The 27,352-nt window shown below is 41.2% G+C and overlaps 1 protein-coding gene across 5 annotated transcripts in view; it reads left to right on the top strand.

Annotated features, from left to right (window-relative positions):
• Positions 1-27,352, top strand: part of rnf19a (ring finger protein 19A, RBR E3 ubiquitin protein ligase) — a 77,929-nt gene that overhangs the window by 29,164 nt on the left and 21,413 nt on the right. For 2 of the 5 annotated variants that reach the window (XM_078216719.1, XM_078216720.1), the window contains exons 2-5: positions 8,712-9,432; positions 17,703-18,025; positions 19,803-19,947; positions 24,731-24,893. In XM_078216719.1, coding sequence (XP_078072845.1) covers positions 8,846-9,432; positions 17,703-18,025; positions 19,803-19,947; positions 24,731-24,893 — 1,218 coding nt within the window. In that variant the 5' untranslated portion in view covers positions 8,712-8,845. The remainder of the gene's footprint in view (positions 1-8,711; positions 9,433-17,702; positions 18,026-19,802; positions 19,948-24,730; positions 24,894-27,352) is intronic. The other 3 variants (XM_078216722.1, XM_078216721.1, XM_078216723.1) reach the window with 2 other exon arrangements.

Raw genomic sequence — 27,352 nt, 5'->3', positions numbered from 1 at the left:
TCATTCTTCTAATGTAAGAAAACACAGCAGCTGATTTGCACACGATGAAGGCTCATGGAGCAGTGATGCCTGATTAGATATGTTTGTGTCGAGGTATTTATTGGAGGACTCGAGGCAAAGTTCCCTGTTCTTTGGGTGCCATCATGTGATCAAGCTGTTAATTATTTTGCCCCTACCAAAGAGGAGCAGATGTCGTATCTAAAAGACAGTACCCCTGGCTGTGCAGCACTCCCAAGTGTCACCCTTGATTATGTGTGCAAGTCTCTGGAGTGATCTGTCACGCACGACCTTCTGACTTGGGCAAGATTTCTGTCATTGGGCTAATGCTGACACCTTGAGGGATAAAAAGAGAATCATAAGGTGAAACAAAAGTATGAAAAGAAATTACAAGGGAGGTCAAAGATGACTGAAAATCTATTAAAACAAAAAGTGGTAAACAGGAATGTGGGTTCATTCTACTCATGTCTGCATTTCCTATTAATGAACAATAAAGAAACAGTAAATTGTTAAACTAGTATTGTGTAATTGGTTTCACGGGAGAGGACAAATTACCAGCAGTACAGAGGCATTTAAAATTAGTTGAAGGAATTTAATGGATAAGTACAAACCAAAGAAGATAATGGGAGGGAATAATGAGACTTAAGATGCATAAATCTCTCAGATCTGAATGTTTAAACCTTAAAAAAATGAAGAAACTGCTGCTAAAGCTTTATAGGTTTGGGATTTGTGCTGTTGGATTGAAGTAGGCAAATGTCACCTCAGTACTTAAGAAGGGAGGAAATAAAGTGAGTAACTATAAACCTGCCAATTTAGCATCAGTTCTGGGAAGATACTGGAATCATCCTCAGACGGTGACTAAGCACCAGAACAAGTATCAGCTGGTCAGTGAGTCAGCATAGATTTTTGAATGGTAGTTTCTGTCAGACCTAATTTAATTTTTTGCAGAAGTCACAAATATGGTGGATAAGGAAGAATCTGAATAAAAAATGGAAACTGCTGGAAAATCTCAGGTCTAACAGCATCTGTAGAGAGAAACGGTTAATGTTTTGAGTCCAATATGACGTGTGCAAAATTGAAATGTAATGGGTTTTATGCTGTTCAAAAAAAGGGGAGGGTCATATGGAACAAAGGGAAGATCAGTGACAGAACGGAGGTGAAGGGATAAAATACTAAAGATGTCATGGAACAAAAGGCCAAGTGAGTGGTGATAGCACAGAAACAAAGCATTGGTCCAGAGTGGGGATTAATGTAGAATAAAGGTCAGTGCTTTCTGAAAGCACAAACATGAGAACAGTGTGTAGACTGGTACTTGAGTGGCTTGCAGCAGTTATCAACAAAATAACTTAAGAATCTTGACTGATTCAGCCACGCAGGAAATGTAACTAAAAGGAAGTAACTTGCCTCCTGTCTCTTCAAAGGCACAAGTAAGGCATGAGATTGCATACTCTTCACTTGCCTGGATAAGTGCAGCTGCAACAACACAAGCTTGGTACTAGCCAGGATAAAGCAGCTAGCTTGATTGGCACCCCATACACCAGATTAAGCATTCACTCCCTCGATCACTGGTGCACCTTGGCTGTGTACCATCTCTTGACTGCACTGCAATGCTTGCCAAGGTTTCATCGCCAGCATCTTCCAAACATGGGGTCTCCAACAAGGACAGCCATGGGAGTGCCACCACTGGCAAGCTTGCACGCCATTCGTACTTGGTGATACATTGTTGTTTTTGTTGCTCGGCAGAAATGCTGGTGATCCCCCTTTGACAGCACTGTGGGTATACTTACGCCACTGGAAGTACTGTCTTCTCAAGGGCTGTTGGGGTTAATAAATGATCTTGTCAGCGATGCCTACACCTCAAAAATGGAAAAAAGGTAAAATCCGCACAATTTGGAGTATGCCTTGATGTGGATTGGTAATTGGTTGGGAGGTAGGTGACAGAACCACGATAAAGGAAATGCCTCCGATTTGCACATTGTGACATTTGGTGTTCCCTCTGATCTCTACTAGAATAGACTTCTTGCCATGTACATTAGTGAAGTTTTTATATCGTAATTTGTAAATGACACCAAGACATTGTAAATTGTGTAAATGGAAGCAATACATTACAAAGATACATGGAGAAAATAAATGGGCTAAACAGCAGCAAATGGGCAAAGTGCTTGGTCATCCACAATTTTAATTTACGCTTTTAAAAAATCAGAATATTTTCTTGATTGGAGAGGTGAAGATTGTGTTCACGTACTCGATTTCATGATGCGAAAGATAATTGACAGGGCTAATGGATTGGGCCTTTATGATAAGGAAATTAGAATATTAGTGAAAAACTGGTGCTTCAGTCTTAGAGCCTTGAATAGACCCCATCTAGGGTACAATGTTCAGTTTGGGGCAGCACACCTCAAGAACAGATGAAAAGCAGGTAAGTAGAATTGAGGTACAGATCAGTCATGATCTGTTGGAAGAAGATAGAGTAGCAGAATGCCCGATTCTTGTTTTATGTTCCTATCAATTTTTTGAGTTGCTTTTAATGTTTGTTTTAAGAATAATGTGGTGATAGAGCGGACTTACAAAAATAAAACTAGGTGTGTGTGTTCAAATGCCAGCCAAACATGTGACTGCATATTCCTAAAACAAATGATTCTGCTTTTGTCATGTTATATATTCATACAGCACAGAGGCCCTTCGGCCCATTGTGTCTGCATGGTCATAAACCTGGTTGACATGGATAAGTTGGGCCAAAGGACCTGTTTCTGTGCTGTATATGTCTATGATTCTAAGCACTTATATATTCTCATCCCTTTTCCAGCACTTCGAACATAGCCTAGATCCACGCTGGGATTTAAATGGGCAAATTGTGAAAACCGGTTGACTTCGACATGATTCTCTGTTGATTAACTGTTAAAATTCACCCATTCTGAGCATTCTGTTACATGTTAAGTACTTTGGTTTCCCTAAAACTCTGTCATGGCCCAGATTGAGAAGGAAATTGGGGTGCAGCTGACATGCATGAGTGTGGTGATGTTTAGTGCATTTTTATTGTGTCAAACTGGGTAAATGGAACAAAGACATTACCTGCTGTTCTATAAATCCAACACTTTTCTCTCTCCCTGCAGCACTGTAACCTGCTAATATTTTTGATACTGGTGATCCAGAATAGCTGTTAACCAGCCACTGACTTTTTAAAAATCATTTGGTAGCATTATCTCTGTTTGATTTAGTAAAGTGAAATTTATTGAAGCCTTTGCATATGAACTCACCATAACTCAAGTAGGGTAACCATCTGAAGGCCGTGACTGTTCAGCTTTGTGTGATGATACTAACTTCATACTGCAAACTTACTTCTGTAAATGCTTTATTTAAAAAGGTATGATTTTGAAATGAATCTTGGCTTCTTAGACCAATGAATCACATCCTTATGAATTCTCTGTAAAGCCAAGGACGTAGTAACTTTCCAACAGATGCAATTATATAAATCAGGCTCGATAAAGGGAGCCAAAGTTCAGTGTCACAGTATGTGGTTGTCATTGTAATGCCTTATAAAGTAAAGTTTATTTATTAGTGTCACAAGTATGCTTACATTGACACTGCAATGAAGTTACTAGTCGCCACACTCCGGTGCCTGTTTGGGTGCACTGAGGGAGAATTTGGCATGATCAATTCACCTAACCTGCACATCTTAACTGTGGGAGGAAACCAGAGCACTCGGAGGAAACCCACGCAGACACGGAGAACATGCAAACTGCACACAGATGGTGATCAAACCGGGAATCGAACCAGGGTCCCTGGCGCTGTAAGGCAGCAGTGTTAGCCGCTGTATTGCAGTATTGTGCCAGCATGCTGCCCGTTGTGTGCAATAGTTTTGTGGTGAACCACTGTAGTTGTCTGTTTGTGATATGCCTGGACACGCCCCTGCTGCCTCAATCCGGGGCTCCGCCCTTCTCGGGGTATAAAGGTGGCTGCTCTCCGCCCCTTTTGCCTCAGTTTGGATTAGCTATCGGTTCGGGAGTGCTCCAGTTCTTTGTTAATAAAAGCCTGTTATTTCGCAACGACGAGTCTTTGCGTAATCAATGGTGCATCAATTTTATTAACAAAAAAGTTTGGGATGGAGCAACTCCTGAAACCTGACAAATTGGACTTGGATCCGCAGGCTGTTGGGGCCTCAAACTCTTTTGATCACTGGCTGCGCTGTTTTGAGACCTTCATCACCTCCTCCTCCGCTATCGTAACCGACCATCGACAAACTACATGTGCTCCACGCCCGCGTCAGCGCTCACGTCTTCGCGATGATCCGAGACGCAGAAACTTACCAGGAGGCAATCGATCTCTTAAAGAGCCAGTACAACCGGCAGCCGAATGAGGTCTACGGCAGACATCTGCTGGCCACTCGCAGACAGTAGCCCGGGGAATCGACTGAACAATTCCTGCACGAACTGCGTGCACTCGGCAGAGCCTGCAACTGCAAGGCCGTTTCAGCCGCTCAAAATGCCGACGACCTGATCAGAGATGCCTTTGTCGCGGGCATCAGGTCGACCTATATCCGGCAGCGTCTCCTGGAACAAGGTGGGCTGGACCTGAAGAAGACTGGAGCTTGCCAGCTCACTGGAGGTGGCTTTCCGGAACCTTTAGGCCTATACCGCCAACCACGAAGGCACACCGTGACCGCAGCCATCTCTGTACCTGGGAGGGCCGCAAACCTACGCCACGCCCCGTCCCAATGCCGAACTGGCCACTGCGGCAGTCTCTGGAGGCCCGAGGTGCTACTTCTACGGCCTGGAGAAGCACCCATGACGGCACTGCCCGGCAAAAGACGCAATCTGCTCTGGCTGCGGTAAGAAGGGTCATTACCTGAAAGTTTGCAGAGCAAAATCGGCCCCCAGGCTCAGCAGCGCTGCGTGCGATCCGCAGGAGGCACTGTCTTCGACGCCATTGGCAGTGTGCGATCCGCGGGAGCTGCCATTTTGGACACCATCGGCCACGTGTGACCCACAGGAGCCACCATCTTGGGTGACGTCAGCCGAGTCACGGGGGCCGCCATTTTGGGAACCGTCCACCGCATCGCCTAATCCGACGGTGGCCTCGGTCGCGTTGGACCAGTCCAGGCCTCACCAACTCGCCTGGTCTATGATGGACATCAAGGTAAATGGCCACACTACTAACTGCTTATTTGACAGTGGGAATACGGAGAGTTTTATCCACCCTAACACGGTGAGGCGCTATGCACTGCCAGTACTGCCAATGCAGCAATCAATCTCCATGGCTTCGACGTCTCAGTCGGTGAATGTCCTCGGCTACTGTGTAGCAACTCTGACTGTACGGGGCACGGTGTACGAGAAGTGCAGGCTCCTCATGCTGCCACAGCTCTGCGCTGCCATACTAGGGCTAGATTTCATGTGCCACCTTGGGAGCATCACCATGGTGTATAATGGGCCTTTTCCCCCAATCTCCGTCCAAAATCCACAGCTATTAGACCAGCCACCGCGTACCACCTGTGGTCTCTCGACCCTTAAAGTCGCCCCTCCCTCGCTCTTTGAACACCTCGCCCCCCGACTGCAAGCCCATTGCCACCAAAAGCAGACGGTACAGCGCTGAAGATAGTGTTCATCAAGTCCGAGGTGCAAGGCCTCCTGGGGGAGGGGATCATTGAGGCCAGTACCAGCCCCTGGAGAGCCCAGGTGGTGGTGGTTAAGACTGGGGAGAAACATTGCATGGTTATCGACTACAGTCAGACCATTAACCGATACACGCAGCTGGATGCGTATCCCCTTCCCCGCATCTCTGACATGGTCAATCAGATTGCACAATATCGGGTGTTCTCCACCATTGATTTGAAGTCTGCATACCACCAGCTCCCTATCCGCCCGGAAGACTGCCAATACACTGCCTTCGAGAAGATGACCAGGAATGGGAGTTGGCGGTCACAAGTTTAGTGAGGTGAAAATCAAAGGACTTTGGGAAGATGGGACTGAAGTCACAACATTGTGGTATGTTTATGGCTTATGCTGGGGCAGGTTTGAAAGATGGGGAAGCAGGAGAGACAGCCGAACAGATGGTCACCACCGTAGTGCCAAATTACTTTCCTCATCCATGTCGGTTTGCTATTTTGTATGGATCATGAGGAATTCTCCTGATTATTTTTCAATATGCTCTCTCACTCAACTAATTAAACACCCACAGTTGAACCACAATTTTAGGCATCACAACTAGCAATCTTTCCCTTATATGGCAAAATTACATGCACGCAACTTTATCTTTGGGGTGGGAGGAAGAAATGCTAACCTTGACGGACTGGGAAGATTTAAATTGTACTAGATTGTGCAACTCCCCTTTGGGGTCCTCATAGGTTGTTGCTATACTGAACGACTGCAAAGCTAGCCAATGTAAACAAAAGAAAGTATTTAGTAATGAGAACGACTGAGTAATTGATGGAATCTTAATTTCTTTTCCATGGCTTTTAACATGTCTAGTTGGTTCAGGGCTGTTCACTTTCAAATTTCTACAAGTCTGCTTTGCAAATAGGAATTCTGATGATCAGGCAAATATAACAATCTACTTTAAACAATTAGTTGGAAAACCAATACTTTTTTCTCGTCAAATGGGAATTTTGTTTAATGGTTAGAATGTGTAGTGTTTGTCTTGCATTAAGAATGATGTCCAACTATTTGGTTTAATCATAATTTGTTCATAGTCAATGCTAATTATAGGCTGGGAATTTGTATTCCACTGCAAAGTGACTGAAGAAAGCTTGCGATGGAATTCTGCTGATCTAGATCTACTGGTGTGGATTTTATCATTCCCAATTTAATTCTGGGACACGTGATAGAGGAACATGGGCCACAGGAAGAATTTTCACCGACACTTTAATAGTTTACAGAGAGCAAACTAAAGAGTTGGATGCTTACATGGGATTAATGTAGAAGTTGAAATAGCATAAGCTTAAATCCATGAATTTTTTGTTTAAAAATTATAATGCAGAAATTTGTTCTACAAATATAAAATTAGATTTTCAGGGTCAGAAACCGTTCCCAGGTACTATGCTATTAAAAACCCAGCGACCCTTAATTTAACAAGATGTAACTTTTCAAGGATTTTCACAAAATTAATAGTGCAGAAGTGGAAGTTTTCATAGGTTCATGTGTTTGCTAAGACTTCTATCTTTGAGGTCTTCCAGCAGCTTCCCTGTGAAGGCAAGGGGAAGTATAACAGCAACTTCTGTGTTTGTTGTGCTTGTGCATGCTAAAAGTTACTGTCAGTTTTGCGAGAGTAATAATGGTAAATGCTGATGTTCAGTCGTTATTATAACGGCAAGGTCCAGGGCGCAATGTTTAACCTCATTGTAACCATGCTGTTCTGTGGTCTGAATGTAGATGAATCACCTATGGTTAGGTGTAAGTGAGAAAAGACTAATGGATTATTAAATTTGGGCCATCTAATAACTGGTATTAAGTCTTGTGACAACCTACTAATGTTGGCCTGTTGTAAGAAAGATTCAGCAATGATCTACACTACTGGCCCGGTGGAATGGTGAATATGTTCCACAGTGTTTGTGCTGTGCATTCTGCTTTCTTGTGCAGGAAGTCTGTTGTATTTGTTTAAGAAACTTTCTGTTGAACTGTTACATTTATGGTTTCAACAAACACTTTTGACAGTTAATGGTTCTGTGGTATTTTAAGCCCTGTATTATTTTGCTTTACCTTCATTTCAGTTACTGCTTCCGATATTTTAGTTCCTTGGCAGTTAATCTGGGGTGTGTGCAAAGTTCCTGTCTCAATTCTAGTCCAGAGCATTTTGTATGTGGAGGGGTGAGTAGTGTATTGCTAGTTTTAAGTTACCATGTCCGTCTTGTAAACTTCATTAAATACCAGGAGAATTGTGTATTTTGATAAATGTTTCCATTTTCTGTGTGTATGCACATATGTATGTACATAGTTGTCAATGGAGGCTTGGATAATCTTTTTTCTTGTGGTTTGTGTAGTCTTGTTGAAAGAAAATAGGATTTATAAAGCTGTTTAATTATTTCTGATATGTACAAAGTTTTAAAAGTTTGAATCAGATTAAATGCTTGAAAGGGCAAAAGGAAGTCTGGAAAAGACCCAAAGTTGATGCTCATAAGAATAAGTGGGGTGTATGTTTTATGCTTCTCTTCCTGTGTACTCTGCAACATTTTCAGTATGGATGAGCAAGTGATCTGTTCATGCACTTTTCACAATGCTTTTTCAAGCTAACCTGCACCAGGCTGGCCAATTCCCTCACATTCTCTACCCTTCTCTCACTCTTCTGTGAGGAAATATTTCACCTCTGCTTGGTACCATCCCATACCACAGTTGAGATTTCTACCTCAGCAAATTTGGGGGTCCACAGCGCAAAGTGCCTATCTTTCAGTAATTGACATTTTTATATCAGAGCTCCATTTTTGTGTTAGGTTTGAAGTTTGAGATAAACCAGAATTGCCTATCGCAGCTAAAGTTCCTTTTTAGAAAATTATTGATCATGATTTTAAAAGTGTGATTCTTCTACATACTTTTCTGTGGTCTAATCTTTAAACTAGTGTTTGTTAGTTTCCTTATATGTTGACGATGTACATATTTCCATGAATGTTTTTAAAAAACATATTAAACAAAAGTTAATGACCAGCAATGCCAGAAGTGATTATATTGATGCACAGTGTATAATATATATGACTGAAAGATTTAATTGTTTCCTGTTTTCTTTTACAGAAATTTCGGAACATTTTTTTCTAGTAAACTGCCCTGTGATCAGCCATTTGATGAATATCATGGATTAGCACGTGGAATATCTCAAATTTGCAGCCAACTTTCAGGATTGGAACCTCAAGGAGGGTGCAAGAGAAATGAGTTTGCATCGCAATCAGCAAATGGGATCAGACCGCGACCTACAGTCCTCTGCATCTTCAGTTAGTTTACCTTCTGTTAAAAAGGCACCAAAGAAACGTCGCCTTTCACTCGGGTCTCTGTTTCGAAGGAAAAAAGAGTCAAAACGAAAGTCCAGGGATTTGAATGGCGGAGTTGATGGAATTGCAAGTATTGAAAGCATTCATTCAGAACTATGTAATGATAAGAACTCCATAATGTCAACCTGTGGCTCTTCTGAAAGTGCAACTGTATCCACTGACAAGCAAAATGGAGACTTTCTTGAATGCCCTCTGTGCCTTTTGCGTCTCTCTCGGGACAAATTTCCCGAAATTATGACTTGCCCCCACAGGTCATGTGCAGACTGTTTGCGGCAGTACTTGAGGATAGAAATCTCTGAAAGTAGAGTCAATATCAGCTGCCCAGAGTGTACAGAGCGATTCAATCCCCACGATATCCAATTAATTTTAAATGATGATGTGCTTATGGAGAAATATGAGGAGTTTATGCTACGCCGATGGCTGGTGGCAGATCCAGACTGCAGATGGTGCCCTGCTCCAGATTGTGGGTAAGACCACATTAAATATAATGGGCGCCGTGGGGGTGAAGGGGGAGGAGAAGAGGGTTCTTTACTTCTGAGCGTTTCAAATTATTGCTGCTATTGGGTTATTAAATGTATTCTATCAACAGAGTAAAGCACCTTTTTTTTGGCGTCAGTACTAATACATATTACACTTCTTGTTCTTCTAATGTCATTACATAAAACGTTTTCGTTGGGTCAGTTGAATTTTTCACAACAGAGCAACTTGTGATTCTTTTTCAGCTGCAAAGTTTTATGTAACACCTCCAACACCACGTTTTGAAACCTGGAAGTTTCATTGAATACACCCTGTTCATGTGGCAACTTCCTGACTGAATCATTCAACATTTGATCAAAATGCTACAAAAAATTAATTTAGTTCACTTGAGTTCATGATTTCATTCTGAATGAATATTTTCTCAAGTTTTGTGTCTTTGTTCAACATTTTCACATTAATATGATCTGTAACTTAGAATGATTTTTATAGTTTAAAAACCAGCATTAGTAACTTTAGCCATTGGTAGAAACAGTCCTTCAATGCAGTGACGATTCTACTATTCTGTGAGTTTCCAAGATCAGATATTGGAGAGCAATATTTTGTCTTTCTGCTCCTGCCACTTCCAGCAGCTCATTGTTTTGGAAAATGCAACATTAGACAAATATGAAATTAGCAATCCTGATTGATCTTAAATTTTGGTTAGTTATCCTTTAAAAAAAATGACGTTGTTGTAAGTCAAAATCTTACAAACACAACACTAAAACACTGTACAAACAGGTTAGTATATTTTTGAATTAACATAGAAATGAAGGGGGGAGGCAATTATAAAGACGTATTTTGAAGGTCATGAGTTTTAGATGCAATCTTGGACATGGTAACTTGCTCCTTGACTTGGCTGATCCTTCAGCTTTATGCATGCAGTTCAGTTGAAACCGTACTGAATTTTTATTTAATAGCATTCTTGATCCATGGCCATGACCTCAGTCTCCATGCGAAGTCTGAGAATCTTGTAAGGTTTTTACATTTTTAGAAGTTGAGGCCAGTATAATTGGTGTATGAGTGATTGTCATAGAATGTTCTACATCCAGTAGTTCTAGATAACCTGGATCATAAGCATTTTCATTGCATAAATTCTCAAAGGTGGATAGCTCTTAAAGTACATCATAGAGGAAGAGAGAGAGCTGGAGAAGTAGTCAGTTTTAGGGAGGGAATGACTACAATTTTGGTTGAGGTAGTTAAAGCTAAGGCCACCAAAAGTGGAGCAAAGAAAATCAGTGCAAGAGACCTGAATTAGAGGAGCACAGAGATCTAAGGATTGTAGGGCTGGAAGAGAAACAGAGGCTTAGGCCTTGGGGAGATTGGGGATGGGACAAAAATGGTAAGAATTTTAAAATAGACTTGGAATGTTTTAGGAACAAGACTGGCAAATAATCAAATAGGCATTTGATCGCACCAAGCAGAGAGTAGTTAGAATCTGGAATGCAGTGCCTAAGATTGGGCGGAGGCTGATTCAATTATGACATTCAAATGGAAATTGGATAATTATCTGAAGAGAATCATTTGTTGGGCTATGAGGGTTGAGACTAGCTGAGTTGTCTTTGCAGAGAACTGGCACAAACGTGATGGACCAAATGGCTGCCTCATGTGCTCTAACCGTTTTATTATATGAAAATAGTTCCGAAGAATGTGATTGAAACATGTAAAATTCTGACGGGGCTGGACAGACTGGATACAGGGATGATTCTATTGGCTGGTGGCTCTAGAACAAGAGGTCATGGTTTTGGCACACACAGTAGGCATTTAGGACTGAGGAGAATTGTTTTCACTCAAGGGTGACAAGCCTGTGGAATTCTCTGCCACAAAAGGCTGTGGAGGCCAAGTCACTGTATTTAAGAAAGAAATAGCTTTCTAGACATTAAAGGCATCAAGGGGTTTGCGGACAGAGCGGGAATATGCCATGATCACACTGGTGGAGCAGGCTTGATAGGCCAAATGGCCTCCTCCTCTTTTCTGTGTTTCTAAATAATTGTACACCAATTAAACTATATTCAATTTATTAATCAGTGTTGATTTCTTGTGTGTGCACACATGCACACTATATTCCAGAGTCTAACAACCTGCTTGAGAGAAAACAAATCTCCTTGACTTTGTTTGAAATTGGTAATGTTTTTAAACTGCCTCTTAATTCTAGACTCTCTTCCCCTACCCGCTCCACCCACACACATACACTGCTCATTCTTCTAAACTCCAGTGAGTTGAAGCCTAACTTAATCTTTCCTTATAAGACAACCTCTTCATGCCAGGAATCAGCTAGGTGAACTCTCTATGAACCACTTCCAATGCAATTCTATTCCATTTTAAGACGACCAAAATTGCACATAGTACTCCTGATGCAATCTCATTAAGGTCCCATACAGCTATGACAACTCTTCATTACTTTTGTATGACATTCTCCTTTCAATAAAGGCCAGCGTTCTATTTGCCTTCCCAATTACTTGCTAGCTTTTTGGGATTCGTGTATCAGGGCACCCAGATCCTCTGTACCACTAATTTCTGAAAATAAAATCCATCCGAAATTGTAATTCCTTGTAAAAGCCTTAACTTTGCAGGAATAGTTTTAAAATTCAGAACTGATACAAATAACACAAAAAAACGAATGCTTCTTTTGAGGGTAACTTTTTAAGACAAATTTATTTGTGACACAATCTCTGGCACAGGAAACATTGCTATGTACTTCAGGAAGCTTTGATATAGTCATATAATTTGAGCTGAAGAACAGCTGACTGTAGACAATTGTGGACCCATACTAATGCAATTATGCGTTCCTGCTATGTAGCAGTTGTGCATATTTTATGCCGAAATTAGCAAATGTTAGTCAAGCGTTAGGTGCTCATCGCCTCTATATTTCCACTTCTGGTAGATAACCTGTTGAACTATTCATTTAAACCTGTCCATACAGACATTCAGTTCAGTAATTGAAATGAACTTCTAGTTACCCTCTTTCTCCCGCTATCACAAAGATAAAGTAACAACCTTTAGTGATATTCCTCCCGAGGAAAAACTTGACCTTTTTCTGCCATATTGCATTGTTACTGTTCTTCTTAGGGTATACCCAACTTTGATATCAGCAAACCTAAAGATATTTGTGGTGAGAAAGGATTTCTTGTAATTAACCAAATTACATAGTCGTCTTCCAAGATTAATAATCTACTGGTCTGATTTCATAATAAAACAATATTATTCATCCTGTGTGCCTACTGTTAACCAAAAGACCAGCTCATGGAGGTTTTAAGATTTATATTGATTTAGAGTGCAGTAAAAAGCTTGATGGGTTGGATTTACACACAGACTTGAGCCATGTGTGGTACAGGATCAGGTTCTGCTGAGCGATAAGCAGTTGCAGTTGGTCTAATTCACTTTTGCAAAGATAGCTAGGAGTATGTGAACATGAACTTTTAATAACTTGATTTAAGCATGTGTAATGAGTACGTTGACATGAAGCATTTCAGATAAATTCTTAGGTACATTCCAATCATTTCAAAGCACATTAGTAAAATATTAAAGTCTCTAAATTATAGACTTGAATAATGGAACATCTAATATGTTTGTGATTGCATGCATGAAATGCTTTTAGAAATTACAATAATTTCTTTGAAAAGATTCTGGAAGCTTAAAGAAAATTCCAAAATTGCCTAAATTGGACAGTTAAATGGTTTGGTAGGAGGGGGTTCTTTAAATAGCATTTTAGCTTTAACACTTTAACTGAGATTATTGACGTATGGAACTCTTGTAAGGGGGGGTTGCATTTGAGCTTTTCACAGTTAAACATGAAAATCTTTAAGGATTCCTTGAAGCACACACCTAATGCGTGAATCTAGATATTCTTTCTGTAACTCAAACATAGACTTAAATCTGGATTTGTAGGTGTGCTAAACAGCATGAAACCCAGTATTTACTTGGTGTATGCAGAGGATTAAAAGTAGCTGCGTGCATTTTTCGCTTGTCCATTTTCTTTCCCCTGCATAGATTAACTACAGGGTGAGGTTCAGTTCTTTAGATGCTCGGCATTCTGTGGTATCTATTTATTTGAGAACTTCAGCAGTGATATTGAGATTATTCCATTGTGAATACACCACAGCTGAGGCAAATCCTAATACGTACCACTTTGTAGTTAATTTAGTTGCAATCAGGGAAGGAAGGAGTGATCAGTTTTCCCCCTCTCTAACATAGGGTATTGAGGGTCAATTAACTGTGGGTGTACCACTATCCAAAGCACAATCAGGAGACTTGCAGCAGAAACACAAAGCCCTTGGTAGGACCAAAAATGAGTCATCTTGCATTAGTAGTTTGCCCCTTTACATGTATAAGGGACAAATTACCTGAGTCATCAGAAAAAATACATCATCTTTCATCTTTTTCTCACACTTTGCATAATCCTCATAACTAAAGCTGGTTATGTTTCATGCATTTCTGTAATTTTTTAACACCATGTTTGATGTTTTAACATCAAAAATAACTTGCATTTATTTGGATTTAACATTGTGAAATGTGCCGTTTTACTGAGGTAGGTTGCAAGATTTCAGTAGGTTGCAAGATTTATAGTTCGAATAATGGCCTTCAGAATAAGAATCAAGAACTACATCAGACCAATTGTCATTGCCAAACACAAGTCCTACAGCATACAAGTAGTTGCTTTTCTGGTCCCGTTAGTTATTTAATCCCAAAGCAACCAACCTGATGCCTTGGAACAGAAAGCTGTTGAATGTTCCAAGATTTTCTGTGTTGTCTTTAAGATTTTCGTAATGTTTGTAAAGATGGGCAGGTGACATTTTCATGCTTTGCTACGATCCTACTGATAACACTGCAAACATTTGCACTCTGGGCATCCAGGGCTTTAGATTTTGGCCTTTCGACATGGGTTAAATTTTTAGGGAGGTGTTTGAACAATGCAACGGACAGTAATAGGTTGGGTGTAGATAGGTGTTTGGCTAGCACAGACATGATGGGTCAAAGGGCCTCTTTCTGTGCTGTAAAACTCTTTGACTCAGAGTGACTCTTGCATTATTCTGCACATTCTCCCTTTCTCACCATCTCTCACACAAGCTCGCTCACTCACTCATACACTGAAACTTGTCTTGGCACTTGCCTTGCTTCTATTGGTCGATACAATTTTAAAACATGGACCTTTACTGACAGCAAAGCTGAAGACTCATTTGAAATGAGCACTAACAACCCAATGCAATTCTGGAATTGAGACCTGGCTTCCAAGCTGTTCCTCGGAGGACTACAGTCAAATCAGTGCCCCCCATCCTACCAATCAAACCCAAGGCTCCAATTTTTGACCAGGGCAAGGAAGCCTGTGATATAATGTACTCAGACCAACCTTTTAAATAATTCGCGTTTACATTCCAAATTCTTCTGCCTTTAACAATTTGCATCTGATGAAGCCCTTTGCAATCTATCCTGTCTGATTTCTGAGCTCAGGGCTCGTCTTTTGTGAGCTCTATATGACTGGATGTCTAACCCTGAGAATACAAGTTTAAATTTAATACTGACAGTTAAGTAAGCATGATGATGAGGGCTATACTGCATGTTTGCCGTACTAGGAATTAATTATGTTTGAGAATCACATATGTGGTAGCTAACTCCACAAGCTCACCACTCTCGGTGAAGAGATTTCTCCTCATCTCAGTTCTAGAAGGTATACACAGAATCCTTAATGACTCCTTGTTCTGGGCACCCCCATCATTGGGAACATCCTTCTTCCTGCATTCACCCTGTCTAGTCCAGTTAGAATTTTATAGGTTTCTGAGATCTCTCCACCCCCCACCCCCCCAAAATCATTCTTCAAACTCAATGAGTATAATTCTAACTGACTCGATGTCTCCTCATATGTCAGTCCTGCCATCCCAGGAATCAGTCTGGTAACCTTCTCCGCTCTTCCTATAGAGCAAGAAGATCCTTTCTCCGATAAGGAGACTAAAACTGCACGCAATATTCCAGGTATGGCTTCACCATTTTATAATTGCAGTGAGACATCCTTGCTCCTGTATTCTAATCCCGCTATGAAGGCCAACATACCATTTACTGCCTTCATCACCTTGCCTTCAGTGACTAGTGTATGAGGACACCCAAGTCTTGTTGCACATTCCGTGCTCAATTTATAGCTATTTAGACAATAAGCTGCTTCCCTTTTGCTCTGAAAGTGAATAACCTCACATTTATCTGCATTATCTTGCAGCTGCCATGCATTTGCCCACTCAGCTTGCCCAAATTACACTGCAGCATCTCTGTATCCTCCTCACAGCTCGCACTCCCACCCAGCTTTGTGTCATCTGAAAATTTTGAGATATTACATTTAGTTCCTTCTAAATCATTAATGTACATTGTGAATGGCTGGGATCTTAGCACTGATCCTTTTGGTACTCCACTAGTCACTGCCTGCCACTTGGAAAAAGACCTGTTTTTTTCCCCTACACTTTGCCAACCAGTTTTCTAAACATCTCAACACACTACCCCCAAACATGTGCTTTACTTTTACTTGCTAATCTCTTATTTGGGACTTTGTTGAAAGCCTTCTGAAAGTCAGAGTAAACTGCATTTGCTGGCTCCCCCTCATCTGTACTAGTTACATCCTCAAAGAATTCCAGTAAATTTGTCAAGCATTATTTCCCTTTCATAAATCCATGTTGATTCTGTCCGATTCGGCCACTGTTTTCCAAGTGTTCTGCTATAAAATCTTTGATCATGGACTCGAACACTTTCCCCACTACTGACGTCAGGCTTACTGGTCTATAATTTATGTTTTCTCCGTACCTCCCCCTTTTAAATAATGGGGTTACCTCCGGTCTGTAGGAACTGTTTCAGAGTCTTGGCATCTTGGAACATGACCACCAATGCACCCAGGATTTCTTGGACCACTTCCTTAAGTACTCCGGTCTGTAGATGATCAAGTCCTGGGGATTTATCAGCCTTAAATCCCATCATTTTCTCCAACACCATTTCTCCATTACTACTGATTTCTTTCAGTTCCTCCCTCTAAATCCTGTGCTCCCCAACACTTTTGGTATATTATTTGTGCCCTCCTTTGTGAAGACAGAACCAAAGTATAGATTTAGTTTGTCAGCCATTTTTGTTCTCCATTATAAATTCCTGTTTCTGACGGGATCTAAAGGGACCTAAATTTGTCTTCAATCTTTTTCTCTTCACATACCTATAGAAGATTTTACAGTCAGTTATGTTCCCCGCAGCTTACACTTGTATTCTATTTTCCCCTCAAACAATCCTTGGCCCTCCTTTGCCAAATTTTAAACTGCTTCCAATGCTCAAATGTGTTTTCTCACCAATTTGTATGCCTCTTCCTTGGATCTAATACTATCACTAATTTCTCTTGTTAACCATGGTTTGGCCACTTTTACCACCAGACAGGAATAACCAATTGTTGCAGTTCATCCATGCACTCATGAACATTTGCCATTGTCTATCCACCATCATCCCTTTAAGTAGCATTTCCCAATCCACGTAGCCAACTCGCGCCTCATACCATCGTAGTTTCCTTTTATTAAGTTTCAGGACCCTAGTCTCAGAATCAACTACGCCACTCCAGCTTGATGAAGAATTCTATCATATTATGGTCACTCATTCCCAAAGAGTCTCACACAACTAGATAGCCAAATATTCCTTTCTCATTACACAAGGCCAAGTCTAGGATGGTCTGTTCTCTAGTTGGTTCCTGAACAAAATGGCCCAGAAAATCATCCCATATGCACTCCAGAAATTCTTCCTCTATGGTATTGTGACGAATTTGATTTGCTCAATCTATATGCAGAATAATTGCCCATAATCGCAGCTGTTCCTTTATCACATGCATTGCTAGTGTACATCTGGTTAAAGTCACAATGGTGTGTTAATGTTACGAATCCTTAGGTTGCACTATTCTGCAAGGTATGAGTCAACACCTGTTAACTAAAACGCTCAAATTACTTATGTGGACAACTGAAATCACTGAACCAGAGCATGCATTTGTAGCTGAACCAAATTTGTAATTTGGTCTAACGTTCAATTTTGGGAGATAGGGTTTTGATCACACTTGCTTTGTAGTAATTTCAAGTCTTGGTAAAATGGAGTTGAAGGTTTGTACAAGAGATGCATATGTGACTTGTTTACAATTGAGAATGTTATGATGCTCAGTGAAATATAGTGGTGGTAAGAATCTGAATTTGTTTCTTGTACATAGACAAATTTATTTTTATTTTTGCAGTTACGCAGTGATAGCGTTTGGCTGTGCCAGCTGTCCAAAACTCACTTGTGCCCGTGAAGGATGTGGCACTGAGTTCTGTTACCACTGTAAGCAAATATGGCATCCAAATCAGACTTGTGATGCAGCACGTCAACAGAGAGCGCAGAGTTTGAGATTAAGAACAATACGCTCTCCATCAATCAGCTACAGTCAGGAATCTGGTGCAGCAGGTACAGAAAACTGGACTCTTCGTAGATACGTTCAGGATGAGATTTCGGGAAGAAAGGGGTTACCTGAAATAAACAGCCTCCTGGTCAATCAGATTTTGCCATCTCGCTCCACAGGTAACCGTTTTCTTGATTGAATCTCCACCTATGGAAACGTTTGCCATGTTTTGTTTACAGGTTTCTAAAATTGCTGTAGTTTCCCTAATTGTGCAATGCTGTAAATCATCGATTTAAAATAAATTGTCAAACAGCCTATTAACTGAGCCAAAGGGTATTTGATGTTGACATCACCTGTGAAAGTGTTGTTGGAGCTTGCCTACTGGTACATGTTTAGTCTTGCTGGCAGGGAAAAGGAATACTTGTTTCAGATGAGACCTTTTGTTTTGTACTGAACTATCATGCTGCACAATCTCAATATCATTTATTTGTAATGTCAATAATGTGTAATTTATCTTGCCAGGTACTTGTAAGCTTGCAAGAGCCAAGTTTAGAGAGAGTTCCTGTTGCCCAGAGTTGTCACTTTGCTACAAAATCTATTTATACAAACTGGGCTACAATGCATGCATGGATCTAGGTTGATAAAATGTAACAACTGTGGGGGTAATTCCTACTTTGTGTAGACATTGGGCAGGCAGTGCCACTGTACATCCTGCCTAGTGTTCTTGGCATGGGTTTTGATTCCATTTATAGACAAGTTGTAAGCAACCATTGGGCGAATGGGAAATCGGGTGGCTCTTCAAGAGAGCTGACTCAAACAATGGGTTAAGGGAGCAAAGGTGATTTGGGATATTTTTGCAGAGCCATAAAGACACTTGAAGCTCTATCTGGCACCAGAAAAATCCAAATGGAAATTTGGGTGATTTGGAACAGCTCTGATTGGGCCACCCCATGTCTTGAATGGATGGTATGTATGTGATGCAGTCTCCTGTCATTGCTACTCCTGTTTACAGCACAGAAACAGGGCATTCAATCCAACTGCTCCATGCAGGCTTCCTCCCACTTCACTTCATCTTGCACTACCTTGCTTCTCAAATTCAACTCTGCCATTCGTCTCAACCATCCCATGTGATTCGAAGTTCCATGTTCTAACTACTCTGGGTTGAGGCAGTTTCGCTTGAATTCATTACTGGATTTATTATGACTCTCGTTCTTCAGGCCCCCATATTACAAGCAGGGCTCGCACTTGCAACAGGCAGGTCCTGGGTCTCCCAGGTAAAGTGTGAGCAAAATACTGGCATATGGAATGTGAATGGTGGCAAGTTCAGCCCCACAATCTTCGGAGCACACCCGTCCAGCAGAGACAATGAACAGGCTTCTATTGCCTTGCATACACCCACATTGTACTGTTGAGCTCTGCCTTGCCTTTGTGGATAAAACACTGCAACATGGGTCATCTTTTGGCACAGTAGAACAATATATACTTCCCATTGCCATTGTAGCTTTAATTGATTTTTAGAATTAATTTTCAGGATATTCAGACCTTCTGGCTTGCTGATGTGTGGTGTGATTTGACTATGTTAATATTGAACTTAATATAGTCCTAAAAGCTTTATTTCTATAATGCAGCAAAAGTACTCCATTTAAGGCATTGCTGTATTTGGGATGTTGAACTATAGCTTAATGGTCTTTTTTTTTTAAACGACTATTGTGGAGCACTTTTTAAAATGTTACCAATATATATTTTAGTAATAACATGTATCATGCATCAGGAACCAAAATATAAATGACTACTGAAAGTTGAAGGAGCATTTGCCAAGTCTGGCTGTTTGAATTTGCGACCCTGGTTATAAACTGTTTAATTCAGTCTGAAATATATCGATGCCGGGCTATCCTGCTAAGCATTTCATATAATTTTTTTAACAAGGTGATTTATCATTGTTTCTCTTTTTTGCAGCAGATGATATTAAACCTTGTCCACGATGTGCAGCATACATAATAAAAATGAATGATGGAAGCTGTAATCATATGACTTGTGCAGTATGTGGCTGTGAGTTCTGTTGGCTTTGTATGAAAGAAATCTCTGACCTTCACTATTTAAGGTGAGTCGTCAACATTAAATCTTGAAAACCTGGTAATTCCACAATTGCAAATGTTCTAAGATGTTTTCCTAAGTGGAGGATATCAGCAACAATTTTCCTGTACATAGTAGCTTTCAAGTAGTTAAATGTCCCAAGGCGTTTCATCGAAGTATTAGCAACCAAAACTTGATGCTAAATGAAAGATGACAGTAGAAGGGTGACCAAAAGCTCGGTCAAAGAGGTAGGTATTAAGAAATCGGAGGCAGAGAGGTTTAAGAAGGGAAGTCCAGAGCTTAGCGTCTTGATGGCTGATGGCACAGCTTCCAGGATATACAAGCAGCCAGAATTGGAAAGATGCATACAAATCATTGTACGGCTAGAGGGAGTTACAAAGAGAGTTGGTGTCATGGAGTGCTTACTGAAAATTTAAAAATCAAGACCTTGCTGAATTGAAGCTAATTAGATCGGCAAACACGGGTTATGGTTGAACGGGACTTGGTGTGAGTTAGGATACCAGTAGCAGAGTTTTGGATGAGTTCCAGTTTAGGAGGCCAATGGTGGGAAGCCAACTAGATGTTTGTTGGACTAATTGAGTCTAAAGATAATTTAACGCACGGATGAGGTTTCAGCAGTAGATGAATAGAGGTGTGCGTTGTTACGGAGGTGGAAATAAGCATAAGATCAAGAGAACATGTCAGGAACTTGGCTAAGTTTATACAGGATGTCAAGGATGAAAACAGTCCGAGTCAGCCTCAGACAATGGCCTGGGAGAGGGATAGTGTTGGTGACTGAGGAATGGAGCTTGTGGCAGGATAAGATAACCCTTTGCTTCTGAGTTCCCAGTATTGAAAGATGAACAAGCAGTGTGACAAATTGGGCAATGGAGGGATCGGGGAGGTAGTGGTGATGTTACAACTAGGTGTCATTAGTGTACATGCGAAACCTGATGTGTTTTTTATGTCTGCCTGCCCTTCCTGTCAGTTGTTTTCATTATAGATTCCCATGTTCATACTTCGAATGAAAATTGCTCACATTAGTTTCTGCTGCAGACTCCTGTGAGTGGAGGTACTGCAGCACCACCACTGACAGGAGGTTGTAATTCCAGCACAAACAATTTGCATAAGCAGTTTCCATTATAACTGGACAAAAGAATTTCAACTGGAAACATGGAATCTTATTTCAAACTGGGAACTGAATTAAAGCTGCATGTCTAGGTTAGTTATCCCTTGGTTTCTAACTGCGTCTCATCTGAAGACTACTCTTGAGCTTGGCTTCCCTACGTGCACAGGAATTTGACTAGATAAAAATCTTGTGTTGGTATACAAATCCTTTCATTAATATCAGGATATTTGTCACAACTTGCCCATATTAGCTGTCACAATGTAGTTGGTGACGCTTTCCACTATGTGGCTCTGTTGATGATGACTCCCAACCTCACTTCATTCCTGTACGTTAAAAACTTCACCTGGCTGCTGGCATCATCAGTTGCAATTATTAGTATTTGGGGGAATTGGCAGGGCATGTCCAATATTGGACTGGGTTCTTTTAAATTCTGCAACACTGCTTGCAGAAGTATCTGATGGATAAGTTCACTTCTACTTTAAATGCAGCATAGATTACTTATTAGCATGGAGACTTTAAGTTCCATTTTATTCAATTAGATTAAGATTTTCTTTACAAGTGTTGTGAGAATTACATATGTGATGCATACTAACTGCTGCAATGTGAAAATAGAAGTTCCATTCTTCAGTATTAAGGGACTTAATGGCTCCTTTGTGCGCAGTATTGTAGTTTTCCTCATTCAGCACTTCCATTATTTTCACAATAGCTTTCTGCAATTTTCTGTCTGCTTGGAGAGGCAGCCCTTCAGTTGTCAGTTATGCTGAAGTGACACAGTAAACCTAAATGAAATGGGAAGTGTATAACTTAAATGGGAACAGAATCTGTTTACTTCCTTCAATGTATCGAAGCTGTGTGGTTATGCCAATCACAGAGCTTCTATGTCAGCATCAACAATTTTTTTTTCCCCCCCCCTCTTTCTGCAGTATGGTTACCAACCGAAACATGTTTAGGCTGATCTATGCATGGTTGTGCACAGGACTTAGTTTAGTCTACTGTGCTGTCAGAATTGGAATTTTCTGGAGAAAAATTGAATAATTACGGTCTGAATTATTGGGGCGCTATAAATCCTTTATTTCAATTAAAAAAGTATTGACATATCTACCATATTCCTTTTGAAAATAGTGCAATAAATAAATAATTTGCACTCTGCCTTAGATCTGTTCCATGTCCCAGTCCCCACTGCTCTCTGCAGCAGAGAATTCCAAAGATTAACGTCCTTCTGAGAGAAAATAAATTCCTCCTCATTTCCACCTTGACTGGCAGACCCCTTATCCTGAAACTGTGACTTCTAGTTCTTGATTTCCCCATGAGGAGAAATATCCACCCAGCAACTACCCTGTCAATCTGATGTGCTTAAGTAAGATGTTCTCTCATTCAAAACTCCAGTGATTCTTGGCCCAACAAGCTCAATGTTTCCTCATACGGCAACCCTTTTATCCCAAGAACCAATTTGGTGAACTTTCTCTGAATTGCTTCCGATACAAGTATATCCTCAATTATGTCCTTTTAAGTAAAACAACTAAAGCTGTACACAGTACTCAATGTGATCTCACCAATACCCACGAAAGTTCTGGCAAGATTTACCTACTTGTACATACTCTATCCTCATTGCAATAAAGGCCAATGTTTCATTTGTTTTGCTGGTACTTCCTGTTTACTTGGATGCTGACTTTTTGTGATTTGTGATTTTATGATTCATAAGCCCAAATCCATCTGAACAACAACATTCTGTGCTGTCTCCATTTTAAATCATACATTGTTTTTCTATTCTTCCTAAGTGGATAACCTCACATTTTCCCACATGCTCCATCTGCCAAATCTTTGCCTACTTGCTTAACCTCCTACATGAGGGAATCTGAAAAGAATTATGTTAAATATATATACTACATAGACCATTTGTAGGTAGCCTGGTTTTCGTTAACCTTGTAAAATTTGTTTTTTTTGGTGTTGAAGCTGTAATTAGACCTTTTTTCCCATGATAGACTTCAGTCGGTTTCTCAATGATCTTGTAGAAGGTCATATGTAGGAAAAGTTCACAACCTATCTGAGAGAGAGAGCACTTTGAAGGAATACTCTCTGCCAAGACCTTGCAGCCTTGAATGGTTCTAGGAAAAATATTTTCCATCCTCTTTTAATGGTTTTGACAATTTTTAAAAGAAACTTTGCAAACAACTGTGACAATCACTGTTAGTAAAGGCAAGTTTTACCAAACATATTGGCCAGAAGGTTCCAAGTTTAATGTCCAATCTGCACATCCAGGACTCTTTTGATAGTGCAACTAGTTTTAGTTCTTCAGAACTAATATAGTGATAAAATAGCCAATAGTCCTGCTCTACAACACTTCATTAATATATATGTGGGGCTTTAATGAGACCAGAATAGAAATTGGATAACTTGCTACCTCTGTCCACACTCTTGTAAAATTATAATGTCAACTTGTGCAAGGTACCAGAAGGTCAGCAAGTATGTCCAAGAGAGGAGGAAGAGGGAAAACAATGACTCTTGATTGTCTGTCTGAAAAGAAAGCACTGACCAGGCAGGAACTATTTGCCATTCATGATGGTCTATAAGGGATAGAAATGTGATCTCTTTTTGTTTGGCATTGGACCTCTACTTCCCATCTCAAAACACTGCAATGGTGGGAAATATGACTGATTGGGAGACCAACCAGGGTTGGAGTTGTTAAACCAGTTCACTTTGAAATGTTGTTTTAAATGGATAGGACTTCCTGTGCGTGCCCCCGCCCCTCAAATCTACGTCAGAAGTTGTCAGCTTTTTTCCGAATCAGCATTTTTATTCTACTGGTGACTAGCCCATGGAGGAGAACAGGAAGAGAAATTGAATTTTTTTAAAAGCGTGATTTGAGGGATAATGAAGTGGAAGTAAATAAAGGAACTTGCAATTAACCCTCTTTCTTGTCGAGAATGCTCACAAGATAATGAACCAGAGTTTTAAAACATTGCACCATAATTACCTTTTCTTTGGACAGGCTAAATTGTGGTATCTATCTTGCATCTCTGTTAACTAAGTGCCATTAATATAACAATTTCCCCATATTTGAAAGAAAATAGATGAAACTGCTTTATTAGTTGTCTTGGATTTTGCGACTTGCTGAGTGCAATATGACATTCTGCTCAAAATCATTGGTCGCATGAACATGTTATAACAGATTAAAGAGCATAAATTCTGCTTGTGCAATTTGCAGTGGTTTTTTCAGATTATTTCAAGGGTGATGTCCAAAGATGTGCGGGTTAGGTTGATTGGCCAGGTTAAAAAAATTGCCCCTTAGAGTCCTGGGATGCGTAGGTTAGAGGGATTAGTGGGTAAAATATGTGGGGGTAGGGCCTGGGTGGGATTGTGGTCGGTGCAGACTCGATGGGCCGAATGGCCTCCTTCTGCACTGTAGGGTTTCTATGATTTCTATGAATCTACAATTGAAATGGTTTTATGAAAACAAGTTTTTTAAAAAAACAATTTCCCCAGGAAATTGCAGTAACCATAGATTTCAAATGATCTTCCATTTGGCAGCACTTGAATGTTTTTAAGTGCCTTTGTTTTGTTGTGTTATTGTGGTGGTCTTTCAAAAAGTATTTGCATTTTTGAAACTGTATTTTCAAAAGTGAAATTTACTCAATAATTGGGTCTTTTTTTTAATTAACTTGTGTTTTTGCCTTCCATCTAGTCCTTCTGGCTGTACATTTTGGGGAAAGAAACCTTGGAGTCGTAAAAAGAAGATTCTGTGGCAGCTTGGCACATTGGTCGGTGCTCCAGTCGGAATAGCTCTCATTGCAGGGATTGCCATTCCCGCCATGATAATTGGCATCCCTGTATATGTCGGCCGAAAGGTACAGTATGGACATTGGTATTTAAAGTGTTTTAAAACTTGTGCAGATTTGGAACTATAATGTTGAGTTGACTTTCTCTCCAATTCCATCATCCTTGCCTTTATAACATGAGAACAATCTTTCAGAACAAAGTCCAGTAGCCTTGAATCTTAAACTCAATGTCAAATTGACTGATCCTGCCATAGAATTTCTACCTGAATGACTCAATGCTAACCTTTCTTACAAACTCTGTAGTGTGAGGACTGAGCTTGTTAAATGGCTTTGTGGTGCAATCTCTGTGCATCTAAACCAGCTGATTCTGTTTGCACACATGCCTATCATTTAGTATACAAACCATCTGATTTTGTTTTTCCCCGATGTGGAGCTGCTGGCGTTGGACTGGGGTAAACACAGTAAGAAGTCTCTCAACACCAGGTTAAAGTCCAACAGGTTTATTTGGTAGCACAAGCCACTAGCTTTCGGAGCGCTGCCCCTTCGTCAGGTGAGTGGGGTTTCAGTTCACAAACAGGGCATATAAAGACACACCATCAATTTACAAAATAATGGTTGGAATGCAAGTCTTTACAGGTAATCAAGTCTTAAAGGTACAGACAATGTGAGTGGAGAGAGGGTTAAGCACAGGTTAAAGAGATGTGTAGTGTCTCCAGCCAGGACAGTGAGTGAGATTTTGCAAGTCGTGGGGGTTACAGATAGTGTGACATGAACCCAAGATCCCGGTTGAGGCCGTCCAAGCCGTCAGGAGGTGCGTCAATGCCAGATTCATCAGCCACAGTCAAGACGGCCCCGAACATCACCCAAGCACAGTGCAATGCCATCCGCGCGCTCAAGACCAACCGCAACATTGTCATCAAACCAGCAGACAAAGGAGGGGCCATTGTCATACTGAACAGAACGGATTACTGCAAAGAAGTGTACCGACAACTGAACAACGAGGAACACTACGGACAGTTACCCACAGATCTGACCAAAGAACACACCCGTCAACTCAACAGACTGATCAAGACCTTTGATCCGGACCTTCAGACCACCCTCTGTGCTCTCATTCCACGTACTCCCCGCGTTGGAGATCTCTACTGCCTTCCGAAGATGCACAAGGCAAACACATCCAGCCGTCCCATCGTATCGGGCAATGGGACCCTGTGCGAGAACCTCTCCGGCTATGTCGAGGGCATCCTGAAACTCATTGTACAAAGAATCCCCAGCTTTTGTCGCGACACTACGGACTTCCTACAGAAACTCAGCACACATGGAGCAGTTGAACCAGGAGCACTCCTTGTCACAATGGATGTCTCGGCACTCTACACCAGCATCCCCCACGACGATGGCATTGCTGCAACTGTCTCAGTACTCAATGCCGACAACTGGCAATCTCCAGATGCAATTTTACAACTCATCTGTTTCATCCTGGACCACAATGTCTTCACCTTCAACAACCAGTTCTTCACCCAGACACATGGAACAGCCATGGGGACCAAATTCATACCTCAATATGCCCACATCTTCATGCACAGGTTTGAACAAGACCTCTTCACCGCACAGGACCTTAAACCGATGCTATACACTAGATACATCAATGACATTTTCTTCCTTTTGGACTCATGGTGAACAATCACTGAAACAACTATATGATGTCATCAACAAGTTCCATCCCACCATCAGACTCACCATAGACTACTCTCTGGAATCGGTTGCATTCTTGGGCACACGCATCTCCATTAAGGACAGTCACCTCAGCACTTCACTGTACCACAAGCCTATGGATAACTTCACGATGCTCCACTTCTCCAGCTTCCACCCTAAACACGTTAAAGAAGCCATCCCCTACAGACAAGCCCTCCGTATACACAGGATCTGCTCAGATGAGGAGGATCGCAACAGACACCTCCAGACGCTGAAAGATGTCCTCATAAGAACAGGATATGGCGCTTGACTCATCGATCGAAGACAAACAAGGGACACGGCGGACAGAGTACCCTTCGTCATCAGTACTTCCCCGGAGTGGAGAAGCTACGACATCTTCTCTGGAGCCTTCAACATGTCATTGATGAAGGTGAACATCTCGCCAAGGCTATCCCCACACCCCCACTTCTTGCCTTCAAACAACCGCACAACCTCAAACAGGCCATTGTCCGCAGCAAACTACCCAGCCTTCAGGAGAACAGTGACCACAACACCATACAACCGTGCCACAGCAACCTCTGCAAGATGTGCCGGATCATCGACACGGATGCCATTATCTCATGTGAGAATACCATCCACCAGGTACATGGTACATACACTTGCAACTTGTCCAACATTGTCTACCTGATACGCTGCAGGAAAGGATGTCCCGAGGCATGGTACATTGGGGAGACCATGCAGATGCTACGACAACGGATGAATGAACACTGCTCGACAATCACCAGGCAAGAGTGTTCTCTTCCTGTTGGGGAACACTTCAGCGGTAACGGGCATTCGGC

This window comes from Mustelus asterias, chromosome 7, assembly GCF_964213995.1.
Source record: "Mustelus asterias chromosome 7, sMusAst1.hap1.1, whole genome shotgun sequence".
Classification (NCBI taxonomy): Eukaryota; Metazoa; Chordata; class Chondrichthyes; order Carcharhiniformes; family Triakidae; genus Mustelus; species Mustelus asterias.
Note: the sequence above shows the minus strand (reverse complement) of the source record. Positions and strands in the feature narration are given on the sequence as shown.